Source organism: Erpetoichthys calabaricus, chromosome 4, assembly GCF_900747795.2.
Source record: "Erpetoichthys calabaricus chromosome 4, fErpCal1.3, whole genome shotgun sequence".
Classification (NCBI taxonomy): domain Eukaryota; kingdom Metazoa; phylum Chordata; class Cladistia; order Polypteriformes; family Polypteridae; genus Erpetoichthys; species Erpetoichthys calabaricus.
The window spans coordinates 277,424,372-277,452,100 of record NC_041397.2 but is presented as its reverse complement, the minus strand read 5'-3'; the positions used below and the strand labels follow the sequence as shown (position 1 = coordinate 277,452,100).

Genomic DNA, 27,729 nt, shown 5'->3' with positions numbered 1-27,729 from the left:
AGGCCCTGAGAAGAACTTGAAAATGCTGTTATTGGAAAGATTACAAGTATACTTTGTGAACGGATGAGCATCAAAGTGTTCACTTCACCTGGCGTTGGTGCTTTTTCAGTTTTCTTGACAACTGGAAATACATTGGAGACATTCCCTCAGGACCAGGCTTCAGAGTTTTGGGGTGCTTCCGTCCATTCTTCCATCCATTTTTGAACCTGTTTCATCCAACGTTAGGGTCACAGGCACTGAAGTATCAGACTGAGCTAATCCAGGAAAGGCTACCCCTCTATCACAGGGCACACATTCTCATATCAGGAAAGTTCAGAGTCACCAAATAACTCATCTTGCATGTCTTTGAGCTGTGGGCTGAAAGCCTGGAGGAATCATACAGAATTTATACAGACAGCTACACGGCGTGGGACTGAAACCCAGGAGTCTGAAGTTAAAGGGCAGGAGTTCTAGCCACTATCCCACTCAGTATATTTGATAAATGAGTATATTATTATGTGCTGTTTAGTGGGAAAATAGTTTTTAGGTAAGAAGCCTGGCGTGGGGTAGGAACAGGCCCCAGTGGTGGTCCAAGAGAGTGAGGAAAAAAACACACACACTGGCAGAGGCAATAATCTGACATGTTAGCGTAGTACTGCCGGTCTACTGTGAGTCATTAAACACGTCATCCCGCACTTGACTAAAATCACAATAGTATATCACGTAACTCCCTAAAATGACAGAGTTGGATGACAGAACTGTCATGCATTGTACTGCATACTCAGAATAACAACAGCACTTTGAGTCCCCTTGACTTCCGTCTGAAGAGACGTGCATTTCATGTCGTCTGTCCCCTCTGAATTGGCCTGGTGTCAGTACTGTGCGTTAACTGGCGTCCCATTCTAGGATGGTTCCTTTCTAGTGTCCAAGGCTGCTGGGACAGGCCGCAGTGCCACGTGGCTGCACTAGTCATGTTAATACAATGGATGGATGGAGATTTGTATAGGAAGTCACTCTGTGGTGGGGCCCTTCCCTGGTCCTGTAATGGAAAACGGTTGTAATGTAAATGGATAGATAAATGGATAACTTCATTTAACTGGAGTTTCCAGCTTTCTTGTGAGCTTCTAACAGAAAAAAGCATGTTGATAAAGTAAATGGATGGATGGATTATTTAAACTGTTTATCTTATTCCACCCCTTTCTGCTCTTGCATCCTCTCCATGAGTTCCTGGTCTGCTCTCTTTCTATCTCTTGTCGTAACGTTTGTTGAATCTGTTCAACCTGTTAGTCTGTTTCCGAAAGAATATTTAATCAGTTCAAACACAATTTGAAATATCTGTAATAATATTTAAACTAGTGAACTTATTAAGTTAGAATGATTCCACCCTTTTTATCAAATGACCTAAATTTAGTGCTGCATTTTATTTTTTTTCCTGATTTTGTTATCTGTGTGTAATTCTTTGCATACATATGGCTGTCATTTGTGTCATAAATATTTTTGAAGGTCATTGTAACAATGAATTTCTGTTGAATATTAAAAGATAAATGTTGTGGGCCAAAGGAACATAAATTATTAGATGGAAGGCACTGTCCTACAGGATGCAACCTCTGAACAGGATTTTTAAATTTATGTGACACATTATTGTCATTGTCTAAGCAACGTGAAGAGCACCACAGTGTTCACTTCACCTGCCACTGGTGCTTTTTCTGCTTTTGTGACAATTAGAGATAAATAGGAGTTTTAGGAGGTTTTTCTTCATTCATCCATCTATTTTTTAACCCACTTTATTCAACTTTAGGGTCACAGGCACTGGAGTTCATCCTAGAAGCTTCAGACTGAAGGTACAAGCTTGAAGCTATTAAAAAAGGCAAATAAAATGTTAATTTATATCATAAAAACTGTTCAGTATAAATTGAGAGACGTCAGGCTTAGACAGTATAATGTACAGGTGAGCGTATTGTGTATAATTCTGGCCACCACGCTGCAAAAAAAAGCAATAGAGTCCAGCAGCAGGCGAGACAGTCCTGAGCCTCGGACCTGAGATACTCTGAGGCCCATAAGCTGACGTCTCTCTTTGGACTCCGCCCACTTTCTGGGAGCCACGCCTCTTTCACTGTTGTACTGACGCCTACATTATACGCTCCAAATATCGATTTCCATTCCTTTTAGAAACCTGCTCTCAAACCAGTGGATTTGATAGATTTGAGGCCTGTGTATTCAGCATTTATTAAACTTCTAAACTATTGAGGTTTCTCAGTTCTGCATCCGAAACAAAACCACAGAATGTATGTGTCTTTTGTTATTGGTTTATATATTTTTTTTTTTCAGAAGTCAACATAAGTTTTTTGCGTTAACAAAATAAAATGAATCCATTTTCTAGGTAAAGCAGCACGTCATATTAATAGTGTCTACTGAATCCAACTAGTAAATTATTTAATTATACAGTTATAGAAAAGGTAAAACTAAACATTGTCGTGTTTCTCACATAAATATAAACAGGTTCCAGGCCTCATAGTGTCTGAAGTCTTGGATCTGTCGGAGCCCTAGAACTGTCTTGACTGCAGCTAGATACATCTAAAAAAAAAAAGACATGGCAGTACTTGAAGCTGTGCGTAAGAGGTCAACCAGCTGCATCCCAGGACTTAAGGACATGTCCTACTCTGACAGACACAGAGAATTAAACCTGTTTAGTCTCGAGCAGAGGAGGCTGTGTGAGGACCTAATCCAGGTCTTCAAAATGCTCAAAGGCATCGATAAAGTTAATCAAGCAGAATGCTTTCAACTAAATGGTGGATCACATAGTCGAGAACACCAATGGAAATTAAGGAGAATCGCATTTAAGACTTACACCAAGAATCTCTTCTTTTCTCCAAAAAATGTGGAAATCTGAAACAAACTACAGAGACATGTAGTGGAAGAAGAAACTGTGACAACCTTGAAGAAGTACCTGGATGAGATATTGAGACAGCTAAACAAACAAGCTTGATGTGCTGAATGGTCACATTTCTTATGTTTAATAAGTTAAGAGAATGTCATTCTTATGTGTTGCCCATAGTTTTCTAAGCTTCTCATTGAGATGATATACTGTACTGTACACAGAGCTGCAGGCTCCCACGTATGTATTGTTTGGCTGGTAAGATGTTTCCTAGGGTGAAGGCTTCAGAAGCTGCCCATGAAGAGAGGACTTGTACACATTGACTCTTCTATCACCGTCTGATTGGTAGTGTAGGTCAGCAAGACACTCAGTGCACCAGAGGTGTGCTATAGAGAGTGGCCGGAATGCTGGTTACCCCAGGACATCATAACGGACAGGGGGTCATCATAATCATAAACAGGTGGCAGCTGACTTCAGCTTCTGTAACCTTTTTTTGAGCAGGTAGGCAGAAAAGCCAAAAAAAGCTAATTGTTGTTTTCCCTTCAGTTTAGAGAGTAGGCTAAGCGGTGAAGTGTCCAAAAGGTCACCAGAGAGCACCCTAACTTCACCAAGTGGAATTATGTGTCACATTTGGTGCCTCTGAAATAAACAGATGGAATTAGGTCTAGGATAAGCTTCATGGACCTCTTATTCTCCCAACTTTAGGCCCTGTAAAGCTGGGACATGATATAGGAAAGGAGATCAGCAAATGGAGAGGCAGAGATAACAGTAGAAATGTATTGACAAATAATGGTAGTTTTTGTTTTTGTTTTTGCTGTCACACTCCTACAAGTCATTGTCACCCTAAGGTGTGGCAGCAAAAAAAGCAAAAAAAAAACCTTCTATTATTTGTCAGTGAGCTCAGTGTGATGCTCCAAAGTTTAAAAAATGACAGATTCTTGACCAGGGGTTACATGATACAACGTTTGGGCTGCTGTGTATTTTTAGAGCACAATTTCTCATCGCAAATGCATATATACCATGTCTGTGAAGAAATAACTTTGATTTGAAAAATACTGAACTTCTCCATTACTGGACCTGTAGATTCATTGGTTTATTGTCATATCTTGGTCACTCCACTGCCATAATTCAGCAAGAATCAGAATCTGTTAAACTGGGCTCCATTTGTTTCTAATTATAAAGGCCTCTGTGTATTTTTGATGACAGGAATGGAAGTCACTTGGGTTGTAAGCGGTTATATTCATCTATGACGAGCTATGCATTTTGCTAAGCCCCTCTAAACATTGCTGAGTGTAACCCATCTGTTTCTTTCCATATCTTACTTCAGTTGTTCTGTGAACAGAGACTTTGCCGATTTCAAGAGGTTTGTGAAGGTCTTACCCTCGGGCTCTTTTTAACGTCTTTCAGCATGACACGCTGCACTATTTTCAGGGCACCCACTCTTAGGTAGAGAAACATCAGCACTGAATTTCCTCTGTCTGTAGACACTTTTAGTCTTTAGAAATACGTTTATAGTTTTTTCCAGCTTTATGTATCTCCACAGTTCTTCTATTGAGGTCTACTGATATTTCTTTTGATTGTGGCATGGCTCACATGAATCAGAAGAGCAGATTCTGTCAGAAACCAAAATATGTGTGGCTTATTTACGGGGCAGGACGCCACCCACCTGCTTGTCTAATCTCAAGTCATTGATCTGAGAAGTGGTCACTTTTGGAGAAATCATTAGCCTAGAAGATCACAGACTATGAGTGGTTAACCTATGGACTCAGCATTGACAAGACAAAGTGCAAATCTTAGTTTATTGTTAGTTTAAGCTGATTGTGTTTATCAATCCTTGTGACTTATTTGAAGATCAGCACACATTGTTATGAATAACTAATAGGGAATTCCAAAAGGTTCACAAACGTGTGAATTATATGTGTGTGTGTCGAGTACTGCATACACAGTTTGCTGCACTACTGTACCATGTGTGTATCACATCAACACTTAATGTGCTCTTTTTTGGAAATCTTTGACCATGTAGCTGCTAAATAAATATTCATTTTTTAATTTAGTATGATGACAAATTAGATTTCTTTCTTTCTTTCTTTCTTTCTTTCTTTCTTTCTTTCTTTCTTTCTTTCTTTCTTTCTTTCTTTCTTTCTTTCTGTGCCCATAGCAGCGTCCAAATCCCCCTTTTTCCACATTAAATCAGCAGATGGAGATGAGACGGTGGTTTCAGACTGTTAATGTATGCTACAAGAACAGAGGGCATATGGAATGAATCAAAATTCAGAGCACACACACTAAATGGAGTCCCATGGGAAAGAAAAGCTTGTGATTGTAGGATGACATGGATTCTCCCAGGAAACAGTATATAGGAGAGCTTTCACCACCCTTGCGGAGAGAGAGAGAGAGGGAGAGAGAGAGAGTGGATGGGAGGGTGTGCGTGTCGGGGGGAGTGAGGGGTGGGCAGGGGGTTCCTTTCAGTCTAATACACATTGCCTCTTGTGATGTAATGCATCCATTCTTCAGCAGCAGCTCCTGATTGTCATTCATTGGGAGTCTTCTGGCTAAAGAGGAACAGGGGGGTTCAAGTGAATTCTCTCCCCAACTGGAAACGGTCAGAATCCTAAGCAGAACTGCAAACAGAAAGGCCATTTTCTAAGTGGGATTCTAAGTGACGTATGTCTCCACATTGGCTGGCAGATTTTTTTTTCTGTTTTTATGGACTGGCAAGCTGAGTAAAATCCAATGTGACAAGACCTTTGCATCTTGTAAGGGACAGGAATATACAACTGAGAAGCACTGAGCCACTCAATCAGTGCAGCTGTAAAAGAGAGGAGAGCGAGAGAGAGAGAGAGAGAGAGAGGGAGAGAGAGAGAGAGAGAGAGCAGAAAAGAGAGAGAGAGAGGGAGAGGGAGAGGGAGTGAGAAGAGAGTAAAGTATTTGTAAAGGAAAAGCATTTTTGGTTGATGGGATGAAGCCAGCCATGGAAACTGCACCGGAGGAAAATCCTGAGCAAAGCCAAGAGAAAAAAGGTACCACTGTTTTTCTGACAATGGCTGGTTTAGTGCTTTTCAGTGGGGTTGTTTACAAGGGGGTTTAACCTACTTGGAGCTATTTTGGTGCCCAAAGCACAAAGCAGTTATGCATCTGATGGGCTTGAAATACGCTTTAGAACAGTTGCATGCTTGTTGACCAAAGTGCACACTGAACGTATGGGAAGGAAATAAACATGCAGTTATCTATCTATCTATCTATCTATCTATCTATCTATCTATCTATCTATCTATCTATCTATCTATCTATCTATCTATCTATCTATCTATCTATCAGTTACTGTATATAGTGCCTTTTCCTATCTATCTATCTATCTATCTATCTATCTATCTATCTATCTATCTATCTATCTATCTATCTATCTATCTATCTATCTATCAGTTACTGTATATAGTGCCTTTTCCTATCTATCTATCTATCTATCTATCTATCTATCTATCTATCTATCTATCTATCTATCTATCTATCTATCTATCTATCTATCTAGTATTGATGTAGAATATTAAACTCCTGCTCAATTTGTAATGCTCTATTTGTGTGCCTTTGTCGTTTTGCTCGTACTGATGGGGATTTTGCGTGTTTGTATCTTGTGTATACAATGTTCTTCTGAATTGATTGTTGGGCAATTAATCTTTACCACCACCCCACCGCCCCCCACCTCAGCAATCTACCCACCGTGGGGAGGGTTTCAGCAGATTTACTATTGTCGGGGCTGAAGAGTATTAATTAATAGTGCCGTCCATGTAGTCCTTCTTTAGTGGAGCTCGATTTGCGCTGTTTTGACAGATGTCTGGATGTTTTTGAGGCACTGCCATTTCTTTGACACTGCTAATTGCTGAAGACTCCTGTCCGTATCAAATTGCTTGGACACCTCTGACACTCGGTAGCCAGGTTGCCACGGCTCAGCTGCATTTTGACACAATTCAAGATGTATAACCGTTGATGTTGCCACTGTTTTGTTTTGTTTTGTTTGGTTTTTTTTCCAAGAAGTGGATATAAAGGAGTCTCTGTCTGCCTGGCTGCCAAAGTGAGACAAAGATGTCTTTGGAGGTTTGAGATATTAGAAGCAATTAATCAGGAGAGAAATCACAGAAGCACTGAGTTCAGCACTAGGAATGTGTTCACTGGATGATGATTTTTCTTTTGTTGTTCCTTTGAAATTGCCTCGTGGTCCTGAAAACGCGCTCTACAGTTTTTAACTTTATTGGACCTTGCCAGATTGTGCATTTAATGTTTTAGTTGTTTTTCTGAAGCACGTGAAGTAGCATTTTGCAGCTGTCACAGTATGAAAAAAGGTTTTTAAGTTTTATTAGCCCCCCCACCCTGGGACCCTGCTCTGGATTAAGTGGGTTATAAAATGAATGCATTCTACCATTTTCCCCTTTGAGCCGTTCCTTGTGTAATTTTGGGCTGTACAAGAAATAAATCGATTTTGTTGTTGTTGTTGTTATTAGAAAATGACATGACAACTTTTATTGAATTATATTTTTCCCTCCGAAATCTGTCTCCTTTCTTGCATCCACAGATAAATTGAAACAGCAAGTTAAAGGGTAGACATTTCAGAAAATGTTAACACTTGAGATGAAATTGTCAGCAGGAAAAAGTTTCAAAAAATGATTTTTGTGTTTACTCCTGGTGGCCAGCGCTGTCTGGATAAGCAATAGTTCCTGCGTGCCTGCCCTGGATAATTAGCGGGTTTGAAAATGAATGGAGGGAGATTGTGAATTTGTTTCGGTTTTGCTGTGCAGAGGGTGAGAAGGTAAACGGCTGCCTTGCTGGGTATTCTAATTCTGTATGAAGTTTGGGCACAACTGGCCGGGCCTGTTTAAGGAGAGAACAAATGCTGGTTACAAGCATACTTTTAATATTTAAGTAGAAATCCATATGTTTTGTAAAACCGCTTAACATGTTAGAGGATTGCATGGAGTTTCTCTTGTCTACATTGGGCAACATGCAGAATGAACCTTGGATGGGATGCCATTTGATCAACAGCCGCACTCATACAGAGTGCTAATTTCAGCTAACATGCACACCGGGTTAAGGGTCATAGGTGGACAGGACCTTTCCCAGGATGAGGTGTCGGTCCATCACAGGGAAAGCACATGAAGAGAATGTGCAAACTCCACAAAACATGGAGTCCATGGAGGGCAGCAGCCACAAAAAGACGTGGAGTCCAAGCAATTGAGGATTTAACAGTTTATACGAACAGGAGAGAGAAGTGGGGGGAAAACCAAAATAAAAATCACCTAAATAAGGACGCCACAGCACCTTGATCGTAGATTTGGGGCTCCTGTAGCGGGTTACTAGCGACTCTTAGTGGGTTGTTTGCCCATGCAGAGCACAGCCCTGCCGCTCTCTGCCTCTCACTACTAAAACATACAGCCAGCAAGGCGGATTTTATAACAAACAAGTGGCAGCAACCTGTGTGACCGCTGCACCTTCTCTGGTCACTTTGTTCAATTGTTTTGTGGATGGTTCCACGTGAAAGAGCTATATTTTCTCATTTTATTGTTTTCCTGTTTTTGACACATTTCCTTCTAGTTTCTGAGTTGTCTGCTGTCTTCTGCAATGTATTAATTACCCTCCTGTCCCAAATGAAGTGTTCTCAATCGATTGCAGTGTGCGATGTCAGAAAACATGAGGTTTATTTTATTTATTTGGTCTACGGAAATTTAAGAGAGCGCTGCCCGGATGCGCTGTTCATCTCCGTGGCACTTCAAGGCACTGTATGCAGTATACATTTGTTTTACTTTGTACTTCTCCTCACTGATGCGTGAACACGGCCAAGCTGTAACATGGCTAGCCCTGTGTTGCACGCCTTGTCAAATCAGACTTCACAACTGCTTTACGGTTTGTTCCGAGCTCGTACAGCTCTTCTCGTCTCTATACTTGCAGATGGCATTGATAATAAAATGGAGAGCATGACCAGCAGTTATGCATAATGAGCCAAGAGAGTTAAGCACATCATAATTGATTTAATAAGCAGACTTCTTCGGATAACTGCTTCCAGGGAAACTAGACATATTGTGCTTTGAGTCAGACTAGAATACACAATGACGACCGGTAAATCTCTGTTTTCTGTTTCAAATGAGTTTCGTCGTGCTGGCTGCCTTGTATGGCGTTTTAGTCAAAATAACATCCCAAAGATGTGCGGGTTATGTAAAGAGGCAATTCAGAAATGGCCCAGTGGGTATATATGGCTAAAGACTGGGATTGGCTCCCCTCCTGCGTTCAGTGATTTCAGGATAGGCAACAATCATGAAAATGAATGGAGGGAATTGGCTGCTGGATGTGTCCTGTGCTGTAGGAAAACGAGCGGAAACGTTAGGGTGCCAGAGACACAAAAAGTAAAGGTTCGTGTTCAGTTTTGAACTGTGCCTAGGTGCCAGCTCCACCATAACAGTAAAATGGATTAAACCAGCTTCTGTAGCTTCTCACAAATGTCATCCATTTATTTTCTCAACTCGTTTTAACCATAATGCAAGTATGGGACAAGTAAGGGACAACAGACACACACCACATTCGCTCATTGCAGGCCTGTTTAACACGGGGTGCACATATCCTGCAGCAAAATCATGCCAAGACAGTGACTGGATCGGGACTTGAACCCATGAAACTAGATGCCCAGATGTGTCTCTGAAGTGTTGTACTTGTTTCTTTCAAAAAGAGTACATTCTTTATGGTAATCGACTATTAACTGAATTCCATCCATCCATCCATTTTCCAACCCGCTGAATCCGAACACAGGGCCACAGGGGTCTGCTGGAGCCAATCCCAGCCAACACAGGGCGCAAGGCAGGGAACCAATCCCGGGCGGGGCGCCAACCCACCGCAGTAACTGAATTCCAGTTTGCTAAAAAAATATTTGGCCGTTGCTTTATATTAAGAGAATGACATGCAGTGGACTCTGAGACATGTAATTACTGACAGCTCTACCTACGAGGTTGGCACTGAGATTACATACCAATATAAGCAGGAGTTTGGATATAAGGCAAGGTTTTCTTATCCTTGGAAATTCATACAGGATATTTTACATCTGCGTTAATGAGCCTGTGATGGCAGACTCAGTTCCTGCCTTGTCCCCAGTGATGCTGGGGTATACTCTGGCCACCATCATGGCCCCCTATTTAAATTGAGTAGGTTTGACAGCATTATGTTATTTTAGCGCACACTCCAAACAGCACAGCTCCTGAACGACTCCCACGTCAATGGCAGCGGCGTTCCAGAAACTTTCAATATAATCGTCATCCTTTCCTCTGCCTAGCTCCCAAAATTTCCCCGCTAACGTCTTCAAATTGCATTTGGTGTCTGAAGTTTCTGGATTGCTGAGATGAAGCGGAAACCTCGGCCAGTGCACAAGCAGACCATTTTGTTTTTTTCTCCCTCAGCTGTGCTTGTAAACATTTTGCTGACATTTAAGGATTTTGCAGGCATTCTTTTTCCACACGCAACTCCATCTGCTGTAACACTTTTTCACTTATGAGCTCTGTCGACACAGTGGGTTAGCCTGAATTTGTGCTTTAATAATAGAAAACCCCTGTGGCCATCAGATCGCAAATGAAGCCTTTGTGTGAGCTTTGCAGCTTTTCTGCTCAAAAAAATTGCAAACATATTGGATCATTGTGTTGAATCGCTCGGTTAGAACACCCCCCACTGTTATTTTATTATAAATGTTGGGAAAAAAATCATTACAATACTTTGAATGTGCTTGATTCTGCATGCATTACTCAAGCGCCGATATTGTACACTGTATGCCAGCCTATGTAATTACTGCACAATATCTGAAAAGTCGACACAGAAGGTAAGAGCAGCTGAAGTGTCAGCCTGTGACCTGAAAAACGAGAACAAAAAGATGGTGACGAGTGCACGATACGAACAAAGACATACTGTAGGTGACCTGTGGAGCCAGCCTTGGAGATCTGGTCAACAAAAATCTCAGTTCTTCATAGTAGATATTCTGTATTTGTGTATGTCTGCAGTGTAAATTATATGGTAGGTAAACAGATAGATGTTAATGGGACTCAGTATATAATTAGTATATGAAATCAATAGATATGAAGTGACCTACGTACGATAGATAGGTAGATATGAAAGGAATTCTATAACAATATTAATTAATATATAAAATCAATAGATATGAAGTGATCTATGTAAGATAGATAGGTAGATAGATATGAAAGGGACTCTATAACAAAATTAATTAATATATAAAATCAATTGATATGAAGTGATCTACGTAAGATAGATAGGTAGATATGAAAGGAATTCTATAACAATATGAATTAATATAAAAAATCAATAGATATGAAGTGATCTACATAAGATAAATAGAAAGATAGATATGAAAGGGACTCTATAACAAATCAATATATAAAATCAATAGATATGAAGTAATCTATGTAAGATAGATAGATATGAAAAGGATTCTATAACAATATTAATTAATATATTAAAACAATAGATATGAAGTGATCTACATAAGATAGATAGATAGATATGAAAAGGACTATATAACAATATTAATTAGTATATAAAATCTATAGATATGAAGTAGTCTACGTAAGATAGATAGATAGATTGGAAACAAGTTTTACTTTACAATTAAATTACAATTATAGTCATATGAACAGAGACCTATCTCTAACATTCATAAAACATTTGCAACTTTCAAGCTTCTCTACTCTCGTTTCACCCCTACATAGTCATTTTCTGTAGAACATAAAACATCATTTACACCCTAAGGTGGACAGGTCGATATTTTATAGTATAAACGTACCTTTTTACTTAAGAACATTAAATTCAGCTTTTCGTTTTAATTTGACATACTGTACAAGTAGGTCACAAGATGGTCACGTGGCTTGCTCGGCATGCTGCACTGTATTTTGGTGTCAGTGAATTCCAGCTCTTCTTTATTTCATTTGGTCTCTGAAGGACAGTTAAACTACACCAGTGAGCCATGAAACATGAATGCTTACGCACATTAGTAATTAGGTGTAGTAAACAAAGTGCCGCTCCCTATGATCTACAGTAGATTGTTGTGCCTGACCTTGTATGTCGGTTCATCATCTCTGTCTCTCTTTCTCTCCCTCTGTTTTCAGATAAGCGCACATACTAAATGTTCATGGCTTATTGTGTTGAGCATTGCTTTAAGGAGGTTAGCACTGCTGCCTCACAGTTCCATCTCCCTTTCTTTGAATCTCATGTTCCCCACCTTGTTTTCTGTCCCGGACCCAAACTCCCCAGTCAGTGCCTGCAACTGTCTGACATTGCCATTCTAGTCAGTCTCCTGCCTTGCTCCAATGCTGCTCGGCTGAATTGGATTAAGCCAATTGAAGAATGTTGTTTTTGTATTGTTTCAATTTGGTCATTTTACAATTATTGTATGCATTTATCAGGTGCTTTTATCCAAAGTGATTTACTGGTACATAAACAGGCAGATTAAGAAATGGATCGATGAATTCCAGGGCAGGTATCCAAGTGTCATTTGCTGTGCATTGTAATGTAGCCCACTTTGTTTTTCTCTTCTGCACCACTAATTATCATTACTTATTACTTGGCTGACCCCTTTATCCATAGCCACTTATAGCGTTGGAGAGATTCAGTTGGTTACATTTTTTGTTTTATTTTTATATCTATTTGGAGCACAGGCAGGTGAAGTGACTTGCTCAGGGTCACACAGTTTCACTTGTGGGGTTTGACCCCACAACCGCAGGGTTTCGAGTTCAAAACCCTAACCGCTCTGCCACTATATAATGTATTCAGGAGTGTAAGTAATTAGGTACACTCTGCAGTAAGCTTTTTAAAACAACAGTGAAAACATTGAATGTCATTATTTTGTAAATGACTTCACAGTGGTGCAGTGCTTAGTCCCACAGCCTCACGGATACAGGAGGCTCAGTTTAAATCTCTTGTCCATGTGGAGTTTGCAGTTCTCCCCATGTTTGTGTGGGTTTTCCTCAGTTTACTGGAAATTTCCTTTAAATAATATCTGAAATCACCACCAAAATGGTTCCAGTATAAACATCCTTTATTCAGTGGATCTGAGGTAGCGCTTTCATATGAACAGCCAGAATTCACTTTGACAAATGCTAACAAATATGGAAGTGCTTGGGTAGATGAAGACTGTGATGACTGGCATGATATTGTTATATAACTCACATTAGATCATTTTACACCAATCAGGATAAAGAGAGTAATATAGTCCATCTCACACCATATACCATGTTCGGATAGGAACTCGTATGGCTAATACAGTTACTGAAGGAGTTACCAAATGATTATGTGATCTAAACGTCTGTGATGGGCAAGAAATTCTCCACCACATCGAAAAGTATATATAAAAGATAATGCAGAAAGATAAGATGCATAAAATGTCCCTTAGAGTAGTTTAGGTTTCCTCTCACATCTCCAAAGACAAGCACATTAGGTGAACGGGCCCAATGGAGGAGTGAAGGAATGGGCCTTGCAAAGGACTGATGACCTGTCCGGGGCTTGTTCCTGCCTTGTCTCCAATGCTGCTTGGATAGGCCATAAAATCCCATCCCGCCATGCCCTCCATGACCCTAAATTGGATTAAGTGTGCTTGAGAATTTATGTTATGTTCATTTTCTTTTATTTATTTGAGTAACAATTACTTATTAATGCAGCTACTTCACAGCTCCAGAAGGCTCCATATATTTCATTCCTGTCTTAACCTTGCGAGTTGTCAGCATGTCCATGTGGGGTTCTTCCACAAACAAATGACATGCATGAGTGTTAGTATGTGTGGGAGTTTGCCTTGCAGTGGGCTGGCAACCCATCCAGGACTTGTTCCTAGTGGGTGCTCTGTAGGCTCCATCCCATGGCCATGAATTTGGATAAGCAGACTTGAAGACAGATGGAAAAATGAATTAAGAACATTTTTCAAGTATATAAACAGTTGTGAGATAGCAGAATGTGGCAGTTTTTACCACTACTGCATCCCAATTCCAACGAACTCCATTTGATGCTCATTTTTGTCACTGTTTATGAGAATTTTGCATGTTCTCCCTGCACCCTCACTGGTTTTCTGGAATCCCCCCAGTTCTAAAAAACGTGTGTATTAGATTAGGTGATGACTGACCACTGGCCTGGCATCCCTGATTGTAGCACTACGCTGCAAAAATGCAGATGCAAAACTTCAGAAAAAAAAGAAAAAACTTGCAACAGGAATTATTTTGCTTTCATATAGCAGAAAAATACGCCAATGGAGTTAGGAAATTTTACTTGACAAGATTTCTCAAAATGTGCTAAGAAATCTTAAATACACATTTCGGGATAAGTCAGTAAATCTTTCAATGAGGAAAATAAAATGTAATGGCTTGATATAAAGACGTTTTACTTGCTCAGACTTTTTGCAGTGTATGGAACTGTGTTCCATGTGGGGTGGGTACTTGCCATGGACCCAGTGCTGCTGCATTACCTCTGACTCTCTACAACTCTTCTTATTCTTCTTCTCGTTTTTCTTCTTCATCATTTCCCACTTCAATGTGGGGTTGATATGCTTGATTTACCTTCTCCAAACAGCTCAGTCTTACACCTCCTCTCCAGTCAGATCCTTTTCCTTTAGATCTTTGTTCACTTTATCCATCCACCTCTTCTTTTGGCCTCCCTTGCTTTCTGTTCTCCTGTTCTTCCATTCCCATCACTCTTTTATCCTCTTCTTTATTGTCTTTCCTCATCACTTGACCATAGCACTTCATCCTACTTTTCTGTACTTTCTCAGATATCTCCCCCACTTTTGTTGTACCCCTGATTGTCTCATTTCATATTCTGTCCTTTTTTGGTAACTCCACACGTCCATCTCAACATTCTCATTTCTGCCACATCTAACGTCTTCTCCTGCACTCCCTTTACAGCTCATGTCTCAGCTCCATGCATCATTGCTGGTCTCACCACTTTCTTAAAACACCCACCTTTAACCTTCACCTTAATTCTTCAATCACACGATACTCCTGATACTTTCTTCCAAACGTTCCCTCCACACAATACTGTAGATGTTACCTCTGCATCCAGTTCTCCATATTTGGGCTACCACTAGTCTGGCTTTGGCTCACCACAGCCCCGCAATGTAAGCAAAGAATGGATGAATTAGAAAATCTCTGAACAGCAGTCACATCTTACCATGAAACACTTCCAAAATATTGTGTGTCAGTTGAAGAGCAAGTCTTCTGTGTAAATGTCAGTGGTAGCCCACCCGATGAGTGCTGAATGCTGTTGCAGGGTAGTTAGCTGTTTCAAAGGTGACATCGTGTCTAAATCTCATCCATCCTCCTTATTTTGTTTTGATTGTGTTATCACAATTATTTTTTTTAGTAACTCAACCCCATTTTTGTAGGTCTCTCTATGCCATGGTTAACTGGATTATTAAACTATCATATATGAACTGTGCAATTAGCAGTGAATCAGATGTTTTTATTCACAGAAAGCTTTAATTGCGGTAATATTTCTCATTTTTCTTTAGGCTGAAAAAAAAATCATAGCTCCCAGCATTCTCTGTCTCCATCTAACGTGCTTATTTAATGTGGTGTCATGTCTAAAAACTGATGTCAGTAGTTTCAGAGCAGACTTTTCAGGGGCGGATTGTAATCCTTTTCTCATGAAGGCTAAAACCGTTTTTTTGCACAATAGCAGCATTTTCTACTTTCCATTTGCGAACAAAAACGGCTCCTTGGCTGCCGCGTCTAATTATATAGGCAGTAAGCAATAAAGCAGGCTGTGATTAATCATGCATGCACTTGAGGGGAGAAACAGCGACTAAATGCCCCTACAGCAGCCCCCATTTACAGACCCGTTAGCTCACAAATGGGGAAAAAAGAAAAGTTTTTATCAAAAGGATGTAACACAAAATGGAACCTTGTCAAAAAGATGGACAGGGAAAACAGGGTGGTGGTACCAAGCCATTAACATTGTATTATTGATAGTTTTTGAGTAGTGTGTTCAAAGTTTTCTATCTCAGTCTTTATTTTGTGAATCATGAGATTTTATGAACAAAGGTGACACTGTGTGGTGGCTGATCCAGTGAACAGCAACTTGTGCTGGTGGTGATCACCACCAAGCTGTCTAAGAGTCGCCATCAATTACATTGTAAAATGCACAAGGTGAGATTTGGCTGGTCCACAATCATACCCCCATTCCCACTAGACTGGCACCCCCCTAACATTATACCAGCAAAATGTGATTTGTCTGCAGACCCACAGTGCCATTCCGGTGTAATTATCGTATATACTTACATATATACTTGAAACCTGAAAAATCGATCATAAAGTCAGACCCTGACTTATAAGCCCGTTCAAAAATGCGACACTTAAATTTTTTTTTATTCTTCTTGCCTCCTCCAATCTCACATCAGTTTCTCAGACACATCGAATTTTGTTGCAGCAGCGCAGTTACCAATTTCTTTCGCCACTTCAACAACGTTTAATTTAAAACCAGCTTCATATTTTCTTCTGATTGAACGCTCCATTGTAGATAAGGGATGCTCTTACGATAAAGGTGTATGAGGGTGTGAGATACAAGAAACAGTGCAAACATTGCTTCAGAATAGTTCAGGTATTACTGTGTGGTCACGTAGGCACAATACATAGAAAATAAAAAGGCAGTGTGCTCTGTGGTTACTCTCTCAGGTGGGCATTAGCATATCGTATTCTCTAGGACCGATAGCGTGAGTTTTACGCATTCGACTTATACGACCAACATTATAAAATATCAGAAATTATACGGTAAAATCAAGTCCCGACTTATCCACGAGTACATACACCATATTAAAACTGGTGCTTGATCACGACACTCGTTTGGAATCGCAAACAACGCGTTGAGCGGCTTGCCGTTACCTGGTGTTCCAGTATGCTGTAATCAGCTGTAAATATTCTGAAGTAGGTTTATCATTTCAGATGTCGAAGTGCAAGCCAGAAGCCATCTAAATCACTTGACGGTTTTGCTTTTCTAGTAGCTTAGGTGAAAATCCACCCATTCATTATTAATCTTTCTGTGTTCAGTTCAGAAAGGAAGTCAGCACCCATCCCAAGGGAGCACTGAGCACAAGACAAGATTGGAGAGCCATTTTATCACGTGGGACAGACTGATGCTCATGCCCACCCTTACACCCGGCTAATTTAGCATTGTGATTTGGGATGTGAGAGGAAAAGCAGAGAAAAATGGGCCTTATTGAGTTGTGGTTTTGACCTTCTGTGTTGTATTTTCAAGTATAGGTTAACCACACTTCTCTTTATCTGCTATTAGAAATATGATAAACTGCCATTGAGGATTCTTTGCTTTTGCCTGTCCAGCTGTCCATTTTCTCTCCTCCCAGTTCTGGACTACAGACACCCAGAGCCAAAGTCTGCACTAGTGGGTGAGAGGAAACAGTAACACTGGGGGGGAGGCCATGGTGTTTGTATATAAACAACGGCAGTGATAATTGGGCAATTTTACAGTTACTAATAATGATAATAATAATTCTTTACATTTATATAGTGCTTTTCACGCTACTCAATGCACTTTACATAGACAGAGGGGAACCACTTTAACCACCATCAATGTGCAGCCTCCACCTGGGTAATACGACAGCAGCCATTATTGTGTCAGTAAGCTCACCACATATTAGCTAATAGGAGGTGAAGTGGCGAGAGATAGTTAGCCAAATAGAGACAGGAGATCATTAGGGGGCCAGAATGACCAAGCCGTGATGGGCAGTTTAGCCAGGACTTCAGGATATACCTTACTAATTTTGAAAGATGCCCAATGATCTTTAGAGTCAGGACCTCGATGTTACGTGTTATCCGAAGCCATATTTACACTACTGTGCCCCCCTTAGTGCACTGAGGCATTGGGATCCACACACAGACCACAGGGTAAGTGCACCCTGATGCCCTCACCAACACCTCCTTCTTATTTTTACCAGCCTGTCCACTGTAATTTAACATCTCTCCCTTTCTTTTACATCTGTTAACACAGGATATTAAACCAGAATGGAGAAAAAGTTACACATGTTATCATGTATTAGAGATAATGTGCTCAAAATAAAGGCAAGCAGAGCACAAAAGTTGACAAAATAATAACGTGACCTGCTTCATGTTAAGCATCTATGGCATAGATTACCAGGTGGCTCTCTACCTTAGTTTCTGTTGTCATCCGTGCGGGGAGCCATGCTCTCTGTGCCATTTTCTATCCTGAGGTGAGGGCAGCTGACTAAGGTAGTTACTCTTTTAGCCCACTCTACAAGGAGCTTGTTTCTGAGCCACATGTTGCGGGTTCGTGGCAGACCACCGGCAGTTCACCACAGTGTAAATCTTTGAACAGAGATGTTTGATGGTGTGAGTTCATGGCAATTCACTTGGTGACGAAGATTGGATTTGCATGGTGGAGGGGTGGAGTGTAGTGGCACTGCTGTGCAGAACAAGTGGGGGCTGACACAGAGAGCGTGAGAGATCAGCTGACGTCACCAGGAAGTGCTCCGCTCACAGTGCTCAGGAAGAGCCTCTGTGCGACCAGCTAATGGAGTTACTCCTTTAGAAAGAGTGAGCTCCTGAGCCAGATACTGTGGGTTTGTGTCAGACCACCACAGTGCAAATCTTCAAACTGAGATACTTCGTAGTGTGAGTTTGGGGTAATTCACCTCTTTACTTAATCGATAACGAACCGAACTTCATCCTGCCTTTCGCACATTGCCTAACTACACCCTCCCTGTATTAACTGACGTTAGCCCAGTTCCTCCCACTGAGATGAACTGCAACCCTAATTATCAGGCAGTCATGTAGAGGCAGCTTAGGGGACATCCAATTCCAAACATAAGTGTCAGTCATTGGAGATTTTCCTCCTCCACACAACCAAACTGCCAGTGATAATTTAAAATGTTGTTATATATGGATTGTTTTTTTCCTCCTGGTACTCTGGGATTCCTCCAATTCTCTAACGACGGATGTGTTTAACACCGGTGAGTTTGCTGTGCACCAGCTTTGTTTTTACTCAACACTTCTTTGTGTTTCATTGACCCTTGTGTGTTTCTACATATTCACCCCCAAAAAACATGTATATGATATTTAATAGGGGCTTTTTTTTGGACGCATTAAACTATTCTGTGGCTTACAGCTCTTTATCTGCTCATGGTTCCCATTTCTTGTGATGCTCTAACCACACTCTTAAATCTCTGTTAAAGACAGGTGGTCCTCTGCTCTTTCTCCTCATGCTGCTGCTTGAGTCACTTGGCTGTGGTAAAACACCACTGGGCAGGTGAAACAAGGATACCAACTCAGTCAGTACCCAGAGGGCAGCTGCAATCTGGTCCATTAACCCACATGTAGCAGTAGTAGTAGTTGTAGTATTGTCACATGTACAGAGCACAGTGAAAGTCTTACTTACCTGTCCGATCATCATGCAACATGTCCACACTTTCAGCATCATAGTAAACATCAGTGTATTCAAAACATATAACTTGATTTTACTTAACTAAAAAAAAAACCAACTGAACTCACATTTTCATAAATATGTTACCATAGTGCGTGCTTATCATAATACAATTTGGGTGGAGGTCATGGCGGGGAGGGACTTGATGAGGCACAGTCCATCCCAGGGCTCTACTACTGGATATGCTGTGGATTCTTAAATAGGACGAATAGAATTATTAGCTAAAATATACAAATAATTTCCAATTAGATACAAAATGAGAGATCATAGTGTGATACATTATAAAAACATAGCAGCACTAGAGAAAGTCCAGGGAAGAACAAATAGGCTGAGTCCAGGACTGAGAGGTATGAGCCATGAGGAGATTTTGAAGAACATGAACCTTTTCAGTTTGAGCAAGTGGAGTTCAAGAGGGGACACGACTGAAGTGTTTAAAATTATGGGTAACACTTTAGTTTAGGTATTGCAAAAATGTGTCTATTGCTCATTTACTATTAAGTAACAAGACCTTAACAAACACTTCTTTGGGTCTTCATGACAGTTAGAAAGCATCAGTGAAGTGTTTATTCATCTCTGCAATGTGACCTGCTATCGAAACTTCACTTTGGAGTGGTCTGAGGTTGCTTAAACGAAACACGTTTCTCTTGATATTACAAATTTAGTGCAAGACCTGTGTATCGTTCATGTTAATAATAATTTTTACCATTATGTCAGTATGCCACCCAGCACAGAATTGAATAACCCATCTACTGATGCTTTAGAAGTCTTATGAAGATCAAAAGTAGCCTTTGCTAAGGTCTTGTTACATAAGAGTAAATGAGTTTTAGATGCGTCTTTGCAGTACCTAAATTAAAATGTTACCACATTATGAAAAGTGTTTGTACCGTGGATCTCTGATGGGACGACAGTGGTCAGGCTTTGTGTCCTGAGTCCTCCCTGCATGGACTTTGCAAGTTTTCCTCGTGTCTGCATGGGTTTCTTCCTACAGTCCAAAGACATGCAGGTTAGGTGGACTGGTGTGTGTCATGAGTGTTCACACTGTCATGGACCTGTCCAGAGATTGTTCCTGGGATAGGCTGCAGCTTCCCCATGACTCTGTTCAGCATAAAGCAAGTTTACAAAATGGATGGACAGAGGGGTCCCTGCTGTTACTTTAACATTAGTTTAATGTGGACACAGCTGGAAACTTGTTAAAGGTAGATTTTGCACAAATGTTAGAAAGTTTTTCTGCATGCAAAAAACCATAGATGTGTGCAATAAACTACCAAGTAGTGTGGTGGAGAGCAGAACTTTAGTGACCCTCAAGTCTTGACTTGATGTTATTTTGGACAATTTAGGTGACTAGGATGAGCAAAATTGCAGGACCCAATGGCCTGTTCTCATCATAATTGTTCTTGAGTTCTAATGATCTAATAAGCAGCCAGTCCTTAGAGAGATGACTTCTTCATTAGTTGGTAGTTGTAATATTGTGAGGAGATCTGCACTCTGGGTATGTCGGGATACTTAACTGCCGTTCTTGTTTTCTCAGCTGTCCTGCGGGTCTCATTTAAAACCTAAGCTTCTGCTGCATTATTCATTATTCAGCACTGCGCCCGACACATGCAAATTGTTACCAACCCCTATCTAATATTAAAAGTAAATAAAATAAGCAACCTGACCTGAAGATTACTTGTAATATTCCTTTTATCTTAGTCAAGTGTTTGAGACTGAAGAATAACAGATTGAGTAATCATCTGAATTTTCACGGCAGGTCTGGAGTTTGTATTTATGCAGAGTGGCTTGGAGCATTGCTGCATTCTGAAAAGATCACTCAGTGCTCCGTACTCCCCCTCAAAAATCTGCCATCGAGAAACCTTTCTGTTTAGGAGCAGTCGGTACCTCTACGGTAGTTGTACAGCATATTAATTAAGGACGATGCTCAGCTGCTTTAAAGATCTGTGTTCAAATCTCAAGACCAGTCACTACAGTATGTGGAGTTCCATGTCTGTGTGGGTCGCAGACTGGTTTCTGCCCCCAAGTGAAAGAGCATATTCTAATTTAAATGGGGGCGGACACCAATTTGGACCAGTAAGAGGGAGTGCGAATGAAAACGTGTGTATAGCTTCTGCCACCCATTTACTGTAGAGATGGCATCAGGACCAACATGGGAACTATCAGAATGTGTAATGAATGTGTAATGGGACCCTGCAAATGGACTGGCAGTCCCTCTAGTTCTGGTTCCTGCATATGCTGTCATTGGGCTTCAGATCCCCACAACTCTGAAGTATACATAGAAAATTGTGATTGGATTGATGGAAGGGTGGTCACATGTAGTGTTTTCAGCAGGCATTGTGAATTATACAATTTTAGTCAGCATGTCCCTGCACTCTGACTGTCATGTCATTCACCATTTTGAGTCCCCTCACGGGTGTCAGGGCTGTCAATAGACCAAACATTACCATTAAGTATTGAAGACCTGGCTAATTGCAGCTCCATTCTGGGGTATTTGATTTCATGTCTTGATGTCTTGTTAAGTAATCGGAGTATCTTCAAGTCTTCTATTGATTCTTTCAGAGAGGCACAGGAGATTTGGGAGTTAATATAGAATGTCATGCCCTTCTGTTACAGCTGACTGCAATGACATGAGGCTATATGGTGCCTTATGAACCTTTTTATTGGTCCCACTGGTATGTGTTAAAACGCATACAAGGCTTTATCCTCCAAGCGCCATGTCACATGACAGACAAGTTCATCCTCTGCAATCCTTTATACAATTCTATATACAAATCCTAATGAATGCCATTCTTAATTCTTGTTTTATTAACTACTGTACATGAGAATTTTAACTAACAAGAAATTACTGTTGAGCTAGTCCAATTTGTATAAGACAAATACCTTAAATGGATGTCACAAACTCCTACTCGTATCGACCGCAGTTGCCGATCTTGTCGCTGGACCATGTTAATTTCTCTGGCAGTGTCAAATTTAGCGATTGCAGGCTGGCTTTCCAGCACCATTGTTCCCACCCCTTCTTCTGAGAGCCAATGATCCAATGGTTGTTAGCCCTTATGCACATAAGCCCACCTCCATGACTAAACACTAAATCATCAGGGCAAGTCACAAACTAGTAGGAGTGAGTCGCTAGGTATGTCACATTAGGTGACAGGACCCATGGGAGCACTGTGCCAACTTCCTCCAACTCACCTAGATTATAAAAATGGCAGCTATGACCAAGGCCGGATTAAGACGAAATTGGGCCTGTTGCGGCAGCGCAAAAAAGGCCTATTTTTTTTCGGCATTGGTGCATGTGCATTCGACACTCACCGTACATGCGCACTCAAACCGACCAAGGAGCCTTAATTGCTTGCGACGCAACCAGCCAGCCTTTATTGACCATGAATAATAATAACGACGTAGTATCGTAACAACTCGAGATTAACATCAAACTATGTAACATCAACATTCAATATCAATTGTCTGAAAAGTTCACTTAATGCAGAAAACCTAACAATGAAATACAAAAAATTTCGCCATTCTCTTACGAAACAGAGTAAGAAAAAATGAATTTGCAGAGACATTGGGTCAAAGTGACTCAGTTCAGGCTCTTGAGGGTAAAAATTTGTCCACGATTTAAGTTTCATAATAGACCAGATTCCTGTCGAGGATTTAAAAAATTCTAAACATCCACGCCGGGCCCACGGGCCGGCTTTTAGTTTTACCTTTACAGATAACCATTTAAATAGCCATCGATTTTTACTGTACAACTAACTTTCAAGCTGAAAAATTTACTACGTGGCACTTACCGAACAATAATAAAGTGGCAAGAATCCCCAAGATATTGCAAAAAATGCAGCTAAATTACATAAGTAAACTGTTTAACGTAAAATCGATAGCATTAACTTGAAATCTTCGGTTAACAATAAACACAGCGACGTTATAGTTATGTCACAGCGCAAAGAACAATAGTAACTGTATAATAAGTAACGCTGTGTCTAGGCGTCCGAAAGTCGGACTCCAAATTTCATTCTAAGAATTATTTTGAGGTTAATATAGCAAAGGAAAACTGTTCAGCTTCCGGAAAATTCTCATCTGTTTTCATCTGGGCCTATTTCAGGAATGGGCCTAATGCTGCAGCATCAATAGCACCCACCTTAATCCGGCCATGGCTATGACTGAAAGTCTTTAAAAAAGTTGCAGAAGTGAGACAGCCTTAAGTGTGCCAGTCATGTTTAAAGCCGTCGGGACACCAGCTTCAACTACATGACTCTGTTGTTTGTGCCAGAGTCCCAGGACTCTTTGTGTGAAGAAGTGCTTCTGGGTTTCCAGCTTGAATGCTCTTCCCAGTTACTTACACTTGGTGCTCTCGTGTGCTCCATTCATGGCCTAACTCAACTCGATCAATCTGATCAATGCATTTGAGAGTTTTGAAGACCTGGTTTAGGCCTCCACGTCAGCTCCTGTTTCTAAGTGCATGGCGATTGGGTGATCTTTTGGCCATCACGGTAGAGCATGTCCTTTTGTTCAGAGACTCACATGGCGATTCCTCTCTCTGCACACTTTTCCATCTTGCTATTTGCACCGAGTACTCCACATGCAGTGTTCAGCGTAGCCTCCCTTGATTTATAGTCTTAGTCAACCTTGCACCTCCTACACCACCTCCTACAAATGTTCTAATTGCATGCGTGGAGCTGTTTGCTTATTGACCTCACGGTGGTGGTAAACAAATGCACACACAAACTTGCCAGAGTTAAACCCAATCAGGAGATCGGAGGCTGAGAGATGAGGCTCCTTACTTTGTAACGTGAGTGTTGTGTGCTTTCCATGCATTCGTCTGTGGTAAACAGGAACAAACTTTGGAAATCTATTTTTATGTCCCCAAACCGAAATCTACATCTCTGTTGTCTAATGTGATTCTTCTATATGGAGCCTTCTTTTATAGATGCCTCGCCATGGCCCCTAATGCTGTTATATAAGCATGGCTTTATGCAGATAGACACACAGTTCATTTTGCATTCTTTTTGCTTGAGCTCTTTTTGATTCAAGGCCACTTAATGCATGACTTGCATCACTGATTATTCTGAACATGATAGATAACGGGACGATGAGGACTAACCAAGTCATAGATAATGTTATGCAATATATTTAAGAGCGGAATATTGAGCATGCAATTAACTAATTTGTCGATCAGAGTAAGACAGTGATTCAAATTAAGACCTTTTAATAAAATGGAAAATACACAAGAAAAATTAATTAGGGCAGAAAGAAAAAAGCCAATTATGGTGAGAACAGAAAACAAACACCTACTTGCCCTATATAGGCCTGTATAGGCCCGCTGGCAGGATCCCTAAAATTACAGCCACGGTCCTGTTAACCCATGCGGACCTTGTGGACCTTGACCTTCTCACTTTTTTTCCGAAATCTTTGTGCATATCAGGGATCTGTTGTTCTGCGCTAGTGATGAGTGAACCTCACTGAAGATGCTTTGCCTCGAATTCGGAAAATCGTGGGAATGTTCAGGAGCTTCAGCAGAATCTGCAAAATACATTCAAGTCAATGGGGAGGGAAAAATGAACTAGTGTGGAGTAGCTTGGAGTGGATTATAATGGTGCAGTGGTCTCTTAGTGTAACCGAGGACTAGGGAAGCATCTGTCAACAATGCTGGGCCGATTATTGTGGCTAAAAATGTGACCTGAGACTTTGATGCCACAGTTTGGGTTTTATTTTTGTTCTTTCACGCACGCTACTATCAATTAAGCGCAACACTAAAGCACATGGATTCTTCACTCCTTCCAGTTTGCATCTACTGCACAGCACTCTGGATAATACAGGTAGTCCCCGAGTTACGGACATCTGACATACGACTTACGAACGGTGCTGCAGCTGCTCCTTCATCTGTCTGGGGGACGCGACGCAGGCTCCCCAGTAACTGCTGCTCTGTCATCTTCGGCCTGGGGGCGCTGCAAGCGGTGTAATGTCCCTCGGGTGGCTCCGGTTGATGAATGGGGCGGTGGGTGCGCGGCAAGCAGTGACCCGGGGTCCATAATCACCAGGGCCGCAGCTACCGCTTGTGTAAAGGGCGTAGGCTTGATGGGGTGGGGGTCAGTTTGCTACCTGCCTACCACGTCGCCGCAGCTACTGCTCCTGACTGGACGAAGGCTGGATGGGGCGGAGGGGGGAGTTTCACTGCCCACCCACCACACAGCCTTGTAGTGTCCCTCAAACGGCTGCCCTGTTCGTTCTCGGTGGGTGGCTGGTGATGCTGCAAGCGGTGACCCGGTTGTGCCTGAACGGAGGCCATTGAGGGTGAATGGGGCGGCGGGGGGCAGCATTGTAGTGTGCTTTGGGTAGCTGCCTGTTGAACAGGGGCGGTGGTGGGCGATTCACTGCCCACCTTTGGCCGCACCCTATTCGCTCTCGGTGGGCTGATGCTGCAGGCAGCATACTGTATGCAAGTGGAGGTGACTGTGTGGTGGGCGGGTGATGAACTGCCCCTCACTGCCCCCATTCATTCTCAATAGTAAGCCTGCTTGTTCTGTTACGTACATAGCAGGAAGTTGTCTCTCGTTCAGTACGCCAGACGTGCTGACGAGGGGTGCCTGCCTGCTGTGATAGCGTGTACAGTGCTGTGCAAAAGAGCCCATCTTAACCTTTTGTCTTTACCCTTCAACAATGTCTCTGAAACACAAATCTGATACAAGTGCTGGTGATACAGTAAAGAAGAGAAAAGACATCACCATGGAAAATAAAGTAGAAATAATAAAAAGGTCAGAGAAAGGTGAAAGCACTTGGTTACAGTCGGTCAACAATAGCATTTATTAAAATAATGTACCTGTTCCGACTTACATACAAATTCAACATAAGAACAAACCTACAGTCCCTGTCTCGTACGGAACCCGGGGACTGCCTGCACTATTAAAGGGGTAGGCTCAGTATCACACACAGGTTACATACAACTCCATACAAAAAAAAATTATCTTTAAGACACGAATACACCAAACACATTTCTAGTTTCCTTCTGTGTGTGTTGAAATGTTTTCGCACGTTTTCCACTCATTTTTTGCCCACTGCTAGATCAGTCCCTTCCAACATTGGTTGCTACTGCTATGTGATGTCACATTGGCCCTGTAAAGCAGCATGGGGCACTGGGGGGAAAACAAATTTGTCAAAACCAGACACACAGCAAGTTTTCAGGAAAATATTTGGCAAAAAATAGTACATTTGCTGCAAGAAACACTTCACCAATCAGCACTTTGCCAATTTTGCCAATCAACACCAATTTGGATTTTTACCCCAATTACAGTCCCCATTTCCATGAAAATCACTCTTCATCTATCTAATATTTCTGAAACATTTTAACATCATTGCTCCTCTGTCTGGGTCGCTCATTTCATAATAGTTGACATGTCTAGGTTTGAATCCCATATGCAGTTGTTGTCTGAGTGCAGTTTGTATGCTCTCCCTGTGTCGGGTGGGTTTTTCACTCGTGGTTTAGGTTAACTGGGGTTTTTTAAGTGTGTGTATGAGTGGACCCTGCAGTGAACTGCCATCCCCTTCAAGGCTGTGCCCAATGCTGCAAGGATATTATTTCTTTGGACAGTGTTATTGACTCCATAAAGCTTTAAAAATCCATATTACTAACCGAGAATGGTAAACCGGATGGCATGGACGCAGGTACACGGCGATGGGACCATGAGACATACTGCGCAGGCGCATACAGCGCGCGTCTCATAAACCGCAAGCGAAGTCGTATCCACCGCGAACGAAGGAGTCACGGCCCAAAAATGAAAGAGCTCAACTGACGTGAATGAGAAATGAAGCAACAACGTGCCCGTAGCTAACGACTAACGACACAGCCACACAAAAAAGAGGATTCTGCGCTGCACCCCAGAGTCAAACGGAAGAGGCTACGGAGGCCCCACAGGTCCACAAAGATAGTATGGAAGGCGCGGGAAAGTATGAAAGGCAAAGGCGCCTACACAGCATAGTGAAACCCGACATAGTATGGAAGGCGCAGGCGTCACCGTCATATTGTGAGTGGCACTACTGCGGAGTGAAGTTAGGAATAATGTGCTGCTTGGGATTGTACAAACCGCTGAACGCTTTACACCAAATTCAAACACAATACAGCTCAACGATACAAACACGAGCCCACCTGGATAAGATCAATGAATGCAGGCGCCTACAACGCGCGTCTGAAACTGCGGAAGCAAAGCAGGCGCGGGTTCAAAACGAACGAGCTCGACTGACGGATATACAAACACGAGCCCGCCTGGATAAAATCAATGAACGCAGGCGCCTACAACGCGCATCTGAAATGCCGCGGGCAAAGCGGGCAAGGCTCCAAAACGAACGAGCTCGACTAATGTATTTCAGGATACCCAACGCCAGGGGTAGGCGAGCGAAGCGAGCAGGGGGCAAAGCCCCCTTGTTAT

General features: G+C 41.6%; 1 protein-coding gene across 3 annotated transcripts in view; it reads left to right on the top strand.

Annotated features, from left to right (window-relative positions):
* gpm6bb (glycoprotein M6Bb) overlaps nucleotides 1-27,729 on the top strand; it is a 239,188-nt gene that overhangs the window by 143,696 nt on the left and 67,763 nt on the right. The window contains exon 1 of one of the 3 annotated variants that reach the window (XM_028800845.2): nucleotides 5,395-5,874. The exons of 1 other annotated variant lie outside the window; for it this stretch is intronic. In XM_028800845.2, coding sequence (XP_028656678.1) covers nucleotides 5,814-5,874 — 61 coding nt within the window. In that variant the 5' untranslated portion in view covers nucleotides 5,395-5,813. Of the gene's footprint in view, nucleotides 1-5,394; nucleotides 5,875-27,729 lie in introns of those variants that run through there. One more of the 3 variants, XM_028800843.2, reaches the window with a different exon arrangement.